We start from the raw sequence: 15,193 nt of genomic DNA on the forward strand, positions 1-15,193 counted from the left end.
GTAATTGAATCCTCCTAGTAAAGTCAAGGTGGGAAATCCTAACATGATATGGAACAAGAAAAATAAATAAACGAAACAAAAACAAAAAGAAAATAAAAAGCAAAAGGATAAGAAATACAAAACCTATGGGTTGCCTCCCATTAAGCGCTTGTTTTAAAGTGGACGGCCCGACTTGGCTCTTGGTTCACATTACTCCTCCAGAGGGAGTGAATCCTCAAATGAAAGTTCCTCCACACTCACATATGCGATGTTCTCGTAGTATGGCTTCAATCTATGGCCGTTGACCTTGGAAACCGAGTTGTCTCTAAGACTAGTAATTTCAACTACACCATAAGGAAAAACATTAGTAACAACATATGGTCCAATCCAACGGGACCTTAACTTTCCAGGAAATAGTTTAAGGCGAGAATGATATAAAAGGACTTTTTGTCCCACTTTGAAGCTTTGCCGAGAAATCATCTTGTCATGAAAAAGCTTGGTCTTTTCCTTGTAAATCCAGGCACTCTCGTAAGCATCATTACGTATCTCCTCTAGCTCATGTAGTTGTAACTTTCTTTGCTTCCCCGCTTCATCATACTCCATGTTGCATTTCTTTATCTCCCAATAAGCCTTATATTCAAGTTCAACCGGAAGATGACAAGCTTTACCATAAACCAACCGATATGGAGACATTCCAATTGGTGTCTTGTACACCGTTCTATATGCCCAAAGTGCATCATTAAGCTTAAAGCTCCAATCTTTCCTTGTAGTATTCACCATTTTCTCAAGAATGGACTTGATTTCCCGGTTTGAAATTTCCGCTTGTCCACTAGTTTGTGGATGATAATGCGTACCACTCTTATGTGTAATGTTGTACTTCTTGAGGAGAGCGTGGAAAGACTTCTTGAAATGTGAGCCTCCATCGCTTATCACCACTCTTGGTGTACCATTCCTAGTGAATATGTTTTCTCTTACAAAATCACAAACAACTTGAGAATCATTAGTTTTGGTGGCTCTAGCTTCCACCCATTTCGAAACATAATCCACCGCAAAAAGTATATAAAAATTCCCATTTGAATTGACAAAAGGGCCCATAAAATCGATTCCCCACACATCAAAAATCTCAACGGTGAGGATTGGTGTGAGTGGCATTTGATTTAGAGCACCTGGATTGCCCGTTCTTTGACATCTATCACACGATTTGCAAAAAACATGTGCATCTTCAAACAAGGTTGGCCAATAAAATCCACTTTCGAGAACTTTGAGAGCGGTACGTTTAGAACCAAAATGTCCACCACAAGCAAGAGTGTGACTAAAAGAGAGAATAGATTGAAAATCGGAATTCGGCACGCACCTTCGTATCATTTGATCCACGCCATATTTCCATAAGTATGGTTCATCCCACACATATTGCTTGGCTATCTTTTTAATTTTCATCTTTTGAAAGTTAGACATTGTATTAGGTACCTTCCTTGTTACCAAGTAATTCACTATATCCGCGTACTAAGGTGTAGAATTTTCCAAAGAGAAAAGTTGTTCGTCCGGAAAGCGATCTTGTAATGGAAGTTCTTCTTGAGACATAACAAGTCTACCGAGATGATCGGCAACGGTATTTTCCACACCTTTCTTGTCTCGAATTTCTATGTCGAACTCTTGTAGCAATAGGATCCATCGGATTAGCCTTGGCTTAGCTTCTTTCTTCTTTATTAAGTTTTTAAGTGCGGCATGATCGGAATACACAATAACCTTTGTGCCCACCAAATATGATCGAAACTTTTCCAATGCAAAAACTATAGCCAATAACTCCTTTTCCGTGGTAGAATAGTTGATTTGTGCATCATTAAGGGTCCTCGATGCATAGTAGATAACATGGGACAATTTTTCCACTCTTTGACCCAAAACGGCTCCAACCGCATAATCACTAGCATCACACATTAATTCAAATGGAAGATTCCAATCGGTGATTTGATAATTGGCGCACTTGTCAAAATTGCCTTCAATTTGTAAACGGCATCCTTGCATTCCTTTTTGAAGTCAAAAGGTACCTCCTTTTGTAATAATTTGCACATCGGCATGGAGATTTTGGAGAAATCCTTGATAAACCGCCTATAGAAACCTGCATGGACAAGAAATGAACGGATTTCCCTCACCGAAGTGGGATATTGTAAGTTTCTTATTAAATCTATCTTTGACTTGTCCACTTTGAGCCCTCGAGAGGACACGATGTGACCAAGTACTATGCCATGGTTTACCATAAAGTGACATTTCTCCCAATTAAGGACAAGGTTTGTGTCTATGCAGCGTTCAAGAACTAGGTCAAGGTTGTCTAAACAACTATCAAAAGAGTTACCGTAAACACTGAAATCATCCATAAATACCTCGATGATGCGCTCCACATAGTCCGAAAATATACTAACCATGCATCTTTGGAAAGTAGTCGGTGCATTGCAAAGACCAAACGACATCCGTCTATATGCAAATGTTCCAAACGGACAAGTAAAAGTGGTCTTATCTTGGTCCTCCGATGCAATAACAATTTGGTTGTATCCCGAATAACCGTCCAAAAAACAATAATAAGAATGCCCCGCTAACAATGATTATTCGACTGAGCAACATGGACATTATCCTTATTATGACCGTAGTGTGAATAGTGGTTGGGAACGCCATCCTTTTGAAGTATATGATCCATACCATGATGCTCCCAATTACTATCCACATGCATACCGGTCATACGAGAAAGATTCTTATACATCTCCTCTAGAAGAGGCACGTAAGATACTTGAGTCAACATGTAAGTTACTTGAGTCGACACATAAGTTAGCGGACACAAATGACTTAGTTATGGACGAAAGAACTGTAACAATGGGTGAACCTTCTTTAGAAGATAACCTCAGGAAGTTAGCTGAGTCAACATATAAGTTAACTGAGTCAACACGTGAGTTTGCTGAGTCAACACGTATGCTTGAGTTAGAGACGGAAGAAAGAATTGCTCGAATTACACTGAACTGCCAATATATTGCTTCAAAAATCACCCTTGAAAATGAGGAAAATATTTATTTACATAATCAAGATGACGAGGTTAGATTGGAAGCAATACTTTATATAAGGTTCGACCATATGATAAGGATAATATTAATGATGATGTGGATAGTGTTAATGAAGAATTTGAAATATGTAGGCACAGTGATCAGGAATTTGCTACTCCAATTGAGCTTGAAAATGATAATGTTACTTCTAGTTCAAATCCAAATAATTTTAATGATTATTCACCTATTCAAAAGCACTAGGATTTGACTAAAGATAACATTTCCTTAGATGATGTAGTATTTCCTTTTGATTACGAAGCCAAAGATGGTTTAGGGGAACGAGTATATTTTGAGTCTAGCAATTTAGAAACAATAGACTTAGAAAAAGAATATGAACCCGTCGATATTAGTGAGGATGTACCTGAATTAGAAGAATCAGTTGACCATTTTCAGGAATCCAATGACCTAGAAATTACAGAAGTTGTGACTAGTCTTTCTAGAGACACTGGAAACTCTAAGTTTGGGGGTGATTATCATTCTCCATGTGCTTTAACTCTTAGAAAGGTACCTCACTTGGGATTTGACATATGTTCCTCAGCCCTTTAAAAAGATTATCTTCATACACGTTTTCCTGAGCCTAGTGATGTCCATAAGAAAGTTCAGTTGTTAGAAACCCATCCTATGGTTGATGTGGTTGACTCAGGCTATGATACCGAGATTGATTTTGTTTTCCCACCAAATATTTTTCTTCCAAATGTGGGAACGTATGAATTTCGAATGTGTCAATTATTAAGTTTTGAGACTAAACCTAAGTACTTTAGGATAATAGAATTGACACATTTGCTTAAAAATGACCACCACTCTCATTATGGTCACCTGTGTGAGTCAAATCTGATTGACTTAGAGGATCCTCAATTATTCAGGTTATTATTGTGTGCTTCTAAATTTTTCCAGACCTCAGAACCTGATCTTTCAGATCTTACTTATGATGAGGTGCAACCTATGAAAAAGGAGAAACTTTTTAGTTGCATAAATAAACTCCAGAGCCTAGAAATTTATGCCTATTAAGGATGGCACTAACCAATCTAAGTGAATGGAAGAATCTTGGTTGTAGGAGTTGAGGAACCAATCTGAGTGGGTGGAAACATCTATGTAGAGTCTATTCATAAAAGTATAGATCTCAGGTGTTAGAAATAACATGGTAGTTTCGCCATATCTCGTTGAGTCGTTTTCACTTCTGTTTTTATTTTGTTTTCTTTTTAAAAAAATATGTTTCTCTAAGTGATAAGGTGGGGCACACGAATCAAGTTGTTACCACTGCTAGGGTGAAATAGAGTGATTGAGTTACAAAGAAAAAAAAAGATCAGACCAATCAGACCAAACGGAATAATTCTCAAAAATAAAAAATAAATTAACGCTTGAATAGCAACATGTGTGTGTTCTCCCTATCTCCGTCGCCTAAACAAGCATGGAACGCAGGATCCATGGAAATTACCATGTAATCTGCTGACAAGAAGCATGCGCTTGGATCCGCAAGATCTAATCATGTTGTTATAAAAAAAAACTATTTTTGTTAATGTTCGATGAATAAATCGACCGATGGTTCCCTTGTATATGCCAGACGAGTTGATTTAGAATTAGGATTGTCGACCACTGGTTCCCTTGTATATGCCAGTTGTGTTGATATTAGTCAGACCAGTATCTCAGTCCATTAGGATAGGCTCATCTTGGCAGTGGCCTTCAGTATGAGAAACACCGTTCACCTGGTCAACATCAAAACCATCTATGTTTTTCTCTATATCCATCTCTTAATCTATCCATGTGATTTGTTGTGTAAAACCCCGTAATTTTATTAATATGATTTTCGCGCCTAAAACCCATCCATATTATTATATTCTAGTTTTTAATCTAAAATTTAATTTGTGAAGATAAATATTTAGTTTTGAGTATATTCATGGTTTCCAAAATAAAATAAAATAATAAAGATGATTTTTAATTGTGGTGCATGTGTGCATTGTATGGTGTATATATATATATATCTTTGTTAAATCTTGTGTCACCATTATTTATGTGTTTGAGATGCATGTACTTTAATAACTGGGTGTCTTTAATAGTGGAGTGCGTTTAAAATAGTGTAACCCTTATCAAAACTTGAGTGGTAAATAATAATTGACTAGGGTTTTATTTACCAAAACCGTGTATAACAAAAGAAAGAAAAAACAAAAACAAAAAAAGCAAAAGAGGCGTCACTTTCATCTTCTCCAACTTTTCTTCTCTTTTGCCTCCTAACACAAAATCCCAAAACACTTTTATCCATCACTTTCATCTCTCTTTCCTTCTACTTTATTTCTCCTTACCTCTTTTGGAAGAATAAAAAGAAAACAAAAAGAAAAAAAAAGAAACCCTAAGCTATTAATCCTTCTTGTTCTTGGAAATTGTGTATGCTTTGTTTGGATTTGGATTGATTCAAGAGTTTGGGATTTTGCTAAAAATGTAGGGGGTTTCTACCTAATATCAAATAAACCTATTTTAGCATTAAAGTTATATTGATTTCTTTGGATTTCCATACTAATAATCATCATGTTTTTTTTTAATTCATTATGTAGTTTTTGTTTAATTTGATTTAATTACGAATTTTATATATTTTTACTAATGCATAATTATTGAGTTTTGATTGATTTATATTTATTTTTTTGCAAATGAACTTGACGCGTTATAATATTAGTTTTGGTTTGTGATCGTAAATTTAATGTGTTAGATTATTGGCGAACGGATTTGAGTTTAGATTTGCGAAAGTTGGTTTAATTTATTAGTGGATGGATCTTACTTCGATTAAGTCTTTGGGATTCTAAACATGGTTAGGTGCGTGTAGGATTAAGTGTATTGATTTTAAATGAGTTATGGGAAATATGTATATATCTGCTGATGAAATGTCAGGCCTTTATGGCATCCCACCACCTGGTGGCAACCCTGGGAAGACTGTTCGGGGAACAATAATGGTTTGTTTACCGGAATAACTCTGACAAATAGATTAAGAATTAATATATATATATATATATATATATATATATATGTTTGCTTTTGAAATGTCAGGCCTTTATGGCATCCCACCACTGGTGGATACCCTGGGAAGACTGCTCGGGGAACAATAATGGTTTGTTTACCAGAATAACTTAGACAATTAGATTAAGCATCGTTTGAAGAAAGAAAAAGAAGACTGTTGGGGGATAATTATTGTTTTTTTTTACCGGAATAACTATGGCAACTAGATTAATGATCTAGAATTTGAGGTTGAAGATTTTGAGTAAGAAATGTTAAGTATTCGTGTTTGAGATTGGCATAAGTATTGTTGTGGATTTTTGTGCATGAATTTCATTATTGTATATACTGCATTTGTTTGTTTTTCCGTGCACTATATTATTTTTTGTAACTTCCTACTGGGTCGTGGTTTGGTCACCCATTTTTCCTCCCTTTCCAAAGAGAATGAAGAAAGACTAGCCGTAAAAGAAATTATTATGTATCACGGGGTTTGAGCATTGCGTTTTGAATTTCAAGTTATGCATTTTTGATTATGTAATTATTTTACAGTTGTGTAACTTTCAAAATTTAGATTACATTTCTTATAGTAAAATTTTATTTGAGTTTGAACTTAAGATTTTTATTTATTCAAAATGTTTTAGAACGAAAAATCTGGTCTTATACGAGTGGCGTTCCGGAAATTTGGGCTTGCTAGATGGATCGGACCCGACCCACAAGGTCGAATCCGTGTCCGCTGGAAGTCCGAAAATCTGGGCTGTCACATGTTGACTCCGGATATTGATGTCCATAGTGCGACTATCTGAGTAAAGCTCTGTCACTTATATATGAATTTTAGTATGCTTGAGTGCAAACTCGTGTACATCAATTGGAATTTCGCATCAGGGTACTCCCTCCTGTAGTCAATAAGTATACCAACCAATGAGATTCTTTAGTGCCTTCCAAGTTTCTGCGTAGATAGCTAGGGTCTGGATAAAAGGTTTTGTGGGTATATCTCTTATAATCCCTCTCGAGACTATAACTCGGCCACTAGAGCCACCTAGGGGTTTAGAGGCTTGTTGCACATGCTAAGTGCAATCGTGATGCCTGCGACAGTGAGTTAGGATTTTATTTTCAAGATTTGATTTGTTCGAGGACTAGCAAATTATAAGTTTGGGGGTATTTGATAGACGCATTTATGTGTCTCTTTTGTTCTCAATTATTTGTATTGTTAGTGCTCGATTTTGTACTTATTTAGTTATTTTATGTTTTTGTAGGTGTTTTTGGAGAAATAAGCTTTTGCGACAAAATTGACTCGAAAAGTGGTATTTCCGCTCGTGGGAGAAAATCATTAAAGGTACCCCTCATTCGGATAGCGGCACCTCAATTACTAAGGGGAATCCACTTGCTATTTACACCCCATGACACCCCAAGTGTTAATGGCACCTGGAAGTTGGTTAAGGGACACCATCTTCTTCCCATTTGAATGGTTTTGGCGGGAAAAATAATCTTCTCCGTCTGCAGATTTCTGGACCGAATTTGAAGGACTTTTAATTAGATTTAATCGTAGATTTTTATTGGACTGGACGTGTTAAGGCTGAGAAGAGTTAGCATGGGTGTTTGGTTCGTTTGAATAGGGCCAGATCATCGGGATGAAGTAATCAGGGGAGGAAAGAATTTCGTAAAGGGAGAATACGTGGAAGAGGTTTTGCCGGAGTTTACCACGGTAAAAGGTCTTCAATATCCCTGTTGCGACAAGACAGGAGAGGTATGTTTGCTAGAATCATAAAAAAGGAAGATCTTGATATGGTTTTGAAAAAACCGAGGCATGCATTTTTTTCGGGTTTTTTGTGGATTAATAATCGGAATTACGTGAACAACATGGGACGACATTTTCTCGTGACTGTTTATGATTTGGGAGGAGAGTATATGGACGTCTAGGATCATATCCTGTATCTACTAAGAGATTTTTAGTCAAAACATGAACGGTATATGAGCTTAAATCGGGAAAAAACAAAATCCACAATTATTCTCGGCAAAATATGGTGTGACAAGATACGGGTATTATGGTAGTTACGTGGATATTAAGGGAGGATTTTCCCTGAAGAAGATATATTCGGAAGAAAAATTTAAATAAAGTCAGAAAACGCGTAACAGAGGAAAGAAAGAAAAGAAAAAGAAAAGCCGTAACTTGGGATGGAGGAAAAGAAAATACGGTGAGATTTCCTCGAGTCTTGTTTCCTATATATAGGTTGATAACGAGTCACAGAAAGGTGTCGAGAGTTGGGGGTACACTGCAGAGCTAAGAATCAAGCTACAGGAGAAGTTGCAGCAGCAGCAGAAGACTAAGCTGAAGAACATAAGGTTGTAAAGGACAGTCGTTTCGTAGCGTCTTAAATTCAGAATCCTATAACAGTCCATTAATAACTATTATCTTCAGTTTGCAACAATTTCTGTAACAATAGACTCTGTAACAATTATATCTGTTACAGATTCGCTGTAACAATATTTTTCTTCAATAAAACACCTATTCAGCCGTGAGTTATTATTTTGAGCGTGTTTTCACCATGAAGAGCTAAACCCCAACACTAGGACGACGAAGGAAGCCATTTTCACAATTGATTGGTAACTGTAGTTGATTCTTTATGACCTTTGCACTAGTTTTAATTGAATTATGATTTTCATCAATTGATTGTGATTTTTTTTGATAGTGTATGCTTAGTCTAAGAACTTTTGATGCACTATGCTTATGATTTACAATTAATGTTTTACAAAATCTACTTTTGACAAAGAAATAGAGTCTACAAAAGAGCTAGAATTGTTATGAATAATTATATGAACCAATTGAATGTGATTAGTGGTGAAATCCTAAGTTCTAGTCTCTCGTAAAATTGTTATTACTTTTATTTAAATTTAAAATCAATCTTCACATGTCCGAGTTGAACAAATCTTTACTACCACTTTACAAACAACTTTCAAAACTACGTAACATTACATATGTAACTTCCAAATACGAGATAGAAAATACCATAAATATTACTCTTCCCCTGTTTTATCGTGTTTATGTGATATCTTTGCTTTTCCTACGAAACTAAACATGTACCAACCCGGAATATCTTCATGAAAATCTTTCCAAAAGTGAACCAAATACTCTTGGAATATCTCCTCTATCTCTGTTTTATTTCAACTCAATGATCTGGACCTTTTTAAATGGATCGAACATCCATGATAACTCTCCTTTTACCTAATAAGTCCATCCCAATAAACATCTATGGTTGAATCTAATTATATCACGTCCAATTGTTGATCCCAAATTTACGCAGTTGATAATATAGTTTCCCGTCAAAATTCGTTTTTGAACGGGGAAGAAAAGGGTGCCTTATTCATAACCGGGGGTGCCTATATCAAGTAGTGTACCTCTTATCAAATGAGGTGTCCCTTATCCATTTAGACGGTATCTATAACACATGTCCTGGGTGCCTTTATAACTTTCTTCAGGTGCCAATAACGCATTTCTGGGGTTCTTTTAGTAATTCCTCCCGGGGGTCCAAATACCACTTTTCGAGCCAATTTTGTCGCAAAAGCTTATTTATCCAGAAATATCTACAAATACATAAATATCAAATAAGTACAAAATCAAGGACTAAAAATACACGTAATTGAGATCAAAATAGGCACATGGATGCGTCTATCAGCCAACAGATTTGATCATCAACTTTGCTTCAGACATTCCTTCTTTACATGGCATGATTGCAACTATTTGGCATATATGGAGATACAGGTGTAAGGTTCGATTTCATCAGGAAACTGTTAACCCTAACTCTGCTTTACTGCCTCTTTTTAAGTATCTCACTGATCTCAATAGTACTCATGCATCACATACTAGACATTCTGTAGAGCATGTATATCATTGGAATCCTTCTCCACCAGACACTTTAAAAATCAATGTGGATGTTTCTTTTCATAAGCCTTTTCATTTTTCTGGTATTGCTATGTTAAAAAGAAACTCTGCAGGCTCTTATGTTGCAGGAAAATGAGTTCTTAAAAGAGTAAATCATGTTCATCGGGATGGAAGCTGGGCCTTACTAGAAGCTATGTAGGAATGTGGTTTTATCTGTAAATGAAGGTTTGCTTCCCTACTGGCAATCTTCTCCTTTGTTAAATAAGTGTGTTAAGATGTGTAAAAATCGTAACAGCTGGTCTTGTGTATATGTCCCTAGAGTATGTAATAGGGGGGTAGACTGTTTGGCTGAATATGTCCTTAGAACTTGTAATCCTGGAGAATGGGGGTTTGTTCCATTATCAGCTCTCTTTGTAAAACTAGCTAATGATGTATCTTTTCCGTAATATATAGTAATATATTTTTCTTTGTCAAAAAAGATAAAAACTCAATTTACCGGGGTTAGAATTAGAAGAGGCTTCCATTTAATAACAAAATATAGAAGAAGCTCGTAACCCCTTTTATGTAGTAAATAATATTTCCGACAACATATTGGAAGGCATGGCTGTGTACCACTTTGTTATTATTGTACTGCAACTACAAAAGATGTATGTTTATGAGTTGTTAGCAGAACTTATTTTTGCAATTGGATTCGGTGATATGTTCTTTTAGTTTGTTAGATATGTCAGTTCAAAGTTTTATAGAGCATATTGAGGATAGTGTCGTAAATATGCCAGTTCAATATAATTAAAACATCTTTTTGTTGGGCTTTGTAATTAGAAACTAATGCTAGCCCTTTTCTTTTTTCTTTTTTGCTAGGATGGAATCGGATTCAGGCCCCTACTCAAATTCATCCAATTGGATTGTCCTCACTGTTAGACCCAACCCCGTCAAACTCCCCTATACAACAAATTTGAATACAAATTAAATCCAAATATTTATATTGGGGATTGAATCACTAACTTCCTTTTTACTGGAGTTGATGGGATATATCACTGAGCCATGCCCTTAGTCTCTTAATGCTAATCTTTCGTATAGTACTAACTCCGTCTTTAAAAAAGAAGAACGTTTTCACTGTTTAAATGTTATCTATGAAAAACTGAAATGTCCACTTTTTATAAGAGTAAAGAAATATGACCAAACTTTTTTTACTGAGAAAATACAAACATAATTAAGAAATATTTCCTTTGTCTTTTTTATCTGCTCGTTTCTATTTACAAACATATTTTCTCGTTAAACTATCAAATATCCTCAATTTTTTATAAATAATAAAATTGTTTTTAATATAATCCCAATCCAAAATCTTAAACAAGATCCCCAAATATAAATAACAGTTTAATATCTTTTCTATTAACTTTCGTTCATTTCTTAACAAAAATATTTATGGCTATAACCAAAAATAAAATTGATAATATAACCAAAATTAGTGAGAAGATATTTATTTTTATAATCTTTTAAAATTTCCAAAAATAATTTATATATTACATATGTTAGTTTTTTAATTATAAGTAGTAATTATTCCTTCCGTTTCAAAAAGACTGTCCGCTTTGAATTTGTCAAAATATTAAGGAGACCATAGGATTTTATTTGACTACCCTTAGTTACGTACCTATTTTATTTTAGTAACAATAAAAACTACCTAAAATTGTTAGGATGACTATAAATACAAAATATAAAAGGAAAATTAAAAGCTATCGAATTTATGGAGTATAAACTTTATAAGGAATTTGGTTTTTGGAACCAAATATATATTCTCTTAAAAGGAATAAAGGATATACATGTTTCCCTAATTATAAAAAATGTCTTTAATATAATAGATCGGGTCCCGTTCAAAATGAATTTACGAATATAGAATATTTAATAGTATATTAAAGAGTCGTTGGAAAAATATGGCTACAAGCAGAAATTGGATACAATTTTGAAACAGACGAAAATGAAATTGATGACAGTCTTTTAGAAATAGAGAGAGTATTTAATAGAAATGGTCATGAAATTCCCTTCGATCTCATTAATTTTTTGAGTTAGTCAAAACGGACGGATAAAAAAAGACGAATGGAGTAGTGTTTTTGGTTACATCTTGAAGGACACGGTTTAGAGCAAGTCTTATGGTGGAATCCATCCTATTCCAAATGTGTAAAAATCATGGAATGTCAAGTCTAGTTGCTTCCAAATTGGTATTTTCTATGAAAAATCCAAGCAGTTTTCCATGGTTTCGTGTAATGGTCCGTGGAATCCATGGTAGTGCTAATCAGATTAGCGTAAAACGTTATTCATAATAACGCACTAGAAGACGAAAAACGCTAATCAGAATAGCGCAAAGCGCTATTCAGAATAGCTTTTTTTTTATCCGTAGATTTAAAACGAGTCATTGGAAATCTAATGGCTGAGAAAAAAACGTTCATCTTAATAGCGTTTTGTGCTATTCTGAATAGCGTTTTGTGCTATTCTGATTAGCGCAACGCTATAAGATTAGCGTTTTTGTTGTTCCACCACTACACTTGCACTTCCATCCACAATTCCAAATGCTGAGGTAGCATAGAAGATGGAACTCTTCCACCATAAAACTTGCTCTTAGGCATCATTTTGTGTTTGGGCTTTCACTAACTCCACGTTGTCGAACAAATGAGTACTGCTTTCATATAAACCTTTCAAATGAGTACTGTTTTCATATAAACCTTTCGTATTTCTAAATTAAGAAAACAAAAATTACGTGCTCAGAGTATTTGATTTATTATTTTATTTTAGCTTCTTCTTCTTGATCGAGTCCAAACTCCAACGTGCGTGGGTTGATGTAACGAGGTACAGGCTTAAGCAGTGGAAGAGAAGGTCAATTTAAAGGCATAAAGGGTGCCACTGTCGTGACATGCTTTGGAAATGGTACGAGTATTAGCGACCTTTTGTACATATTCTTGGACAGGCTTGTTCAGATCGAACTAGTATTTTTTTTCCACCTCAAAAATCCTCTAATTCCAACTACATACCACTAAGCACCGCTGAATTCTCCATCGTCGTGTCCTCACATCTCAATGACATACATTTAATTCAGACTCATCATAAAATTCCCTCTATAATTCAAGATAACAATATATATTATCGATATGAACTTGTCAACCAATTTTCACTATATAAATGGGATTAGAGGTCTCTCTATTCATCATAAGTTCAGCAAAGAACAACTTGTTAAATATTTTTAGTTTCTCCCTTGCCTCCATTGCTCATCATGGCACGGCTATCGGTTTCTCTAATTTCTGCTTTAGCCTTCTTTTTTGTAGTCAATGTTGTATTGGCTGAGTACGAGCCATATACTTCCAATTACAAAGAAACTTCATACGAGAAACCAATTGTGGAAGCTACTGTCAATGTATATCTATCCTAAACCAACTTACGTCATCCCAAAGGTCTATCCATCACCAGCTTACGTCGTTCTCAAAGTTTATCCATCGCCAGCTTACGTGGCTCCCAAATATGCTGCTCATAAAGTCTACCCATCACCGGTTTATGTTGCTCCCAAAGCCTACCCATCACCAGCTTATCATGCTCCTAAATATGTCGCTCCCACAGTTTATCAATCACCAGTTTACGTCTCTCCTAAATATGTCTCTCCCAAAATTTACCCATCACCAGCTTACGTCGTTCCCAAAGTGTACCCATCACCAGCTTATGTTGCTCCCAAAGTGTACCCATCTCCAGCTTACGTAGCTCCTAAATATGTATACGCATCACCACCACCACCAGCTTACGTCGCTCCCAAAGTTTACACATCACCAGCTTACGTCGCTCCCAAAGTGTACCCATCACCATTTTACGTTGCTCCCAAAGTGTACCCATCTCCAGCTTACATAGCTCCTAAATATGTGTACGCGTCACCACCACCACCAGCTTACATCGCTCCCAAAATATGTCCATCACCAGCTTATGTCGCTCCCAAAGTATACCCATCTCCAGCTTACGTAGCTCCCAAATATGTGTACTCATCACCACCACCACCAGCATATGTAGCTCCTAAATATGTGTACCCATCACCACCGCCACCGGCTTACATCGCTCCTAAGGTCTATCCATCACCAGCTTACGTCACTCCCAAAATATACCCATCACCGGCTTATGTAACCCCCAAATATGTGTACGCCTCACCACCACCACCAACTTATGTTTCCTCTAAATACGTCACTCCCAGAGTCTATCCATCACCAGCGTACGTTATTCCAAAAGTCTACCCATCACCAGCTTATGTCGCCCCCAAATATGTCTCTCCCAAAGTCTACCCATCACCAGCTTATGTAGCCCCTAAATACATGTACTCATCACCACCACCACCACCAGCTTATGTTGCTCCCAAGTACGTCTCTCCCAAAGTCTACCCATCCCCAGCTTATGTCGCTCCTAAAATATACCCATCCCCAGCTTACGTTGTTCCCAAAGTATACCCATCACCAGCTTATCTCGTTTCCAAAGTCTACTCATCACCTGCTTACGTCGCTCCCAAAGTCTACCATCACCAGTCTACGTCGTTCCCAAAGTCTACCCATCACCAGCCTACGTCGTTCTCAAAGTCTACCCATCACCTGCATACGTCGCTCCGAAATACGTATATCCATCACCACCACCACCGGTTTACGTCGCTCCCAAATATGCCTATCCATCTCCTCCACCACCAGCAACCTACTACTAAAAACCTCTCCGACCACTAAAGTACACCCCACCACCGTAATATTTTACGAAAGACTTCCATTATCACCCCATTTGTGTTCCCAGTTAATTACAACATCGACATGTTCAAACTAGCTCCTTCACATGCATCTACCTTTTTCTCCGTTCACCGGATTTATTTAAGTTTTGTGGCATTTCACATGTGTTTACGGGAGTCATACTTTAGTTTATTTTGACAATCAACATCTTAAAGTAAATGTTGATTGGTTGCATATATATCAACACATAATGGGTTGGTTCTTTTGGATTTACTTTTATTTTTATTTTCTAAAAGATTCAATATGTATGTGTGTGATTGGTTTTGGTTTCTCTCTGGCGTAAAATAATCTTTTATTGGTTCACAACATTTTTATTCTTTTTATATCCCAGCTGGTTATAGCTTATGAAATATATTGTATTAAAATTAATATGCATAAGGGTCAACATGTGTATACAAACCAGTTATTATGGTCAAACCTCCGTTATACCCCAAACAAAAAAGTTTCCAAAGAATCAGATAAGGATTTTAGTGGATTCTTTAGGA

General features: G+C 36.1%; 1 protein-coding gene across 1 annotated transcript; it reads left to right on the forward strand.

Moving 5' to 3' along the window:
• The first annotated feature begins 13,319 nt into the window (after positions 1–13,319).
• On the forward strand, positions 13,320–14,651 carry LOC113291415 (extensin-2-like). Its single transcript, XM_026540952.1, has one exon. The coding sequence runs from the start codon at positions 13,320–13,322 to the stop codon at positions 14,649–14,651; it is 1,332 nt and encodes a 443-aa protein (XP_026396737.1).
• The last annotated feature ends 542 nt before the right edge of the window (positions 14,652–15,193 follow it).

The sequence above is a fragment of the Papaver somniferum genome, chromosome 6 (assembly GCF_003573695.1).
Source record: "Papaver somniferum cultivar HN1 chromosome 6, ASM357369v1, whole genome shotgun sequence".
Taxonomy (NCBI): Eukaryota; Viridiplantae; Streptophyta; class Magnoliopsida; order Ranunculales; family Papaveraceae; genus Papaver; species Papaver somniferum.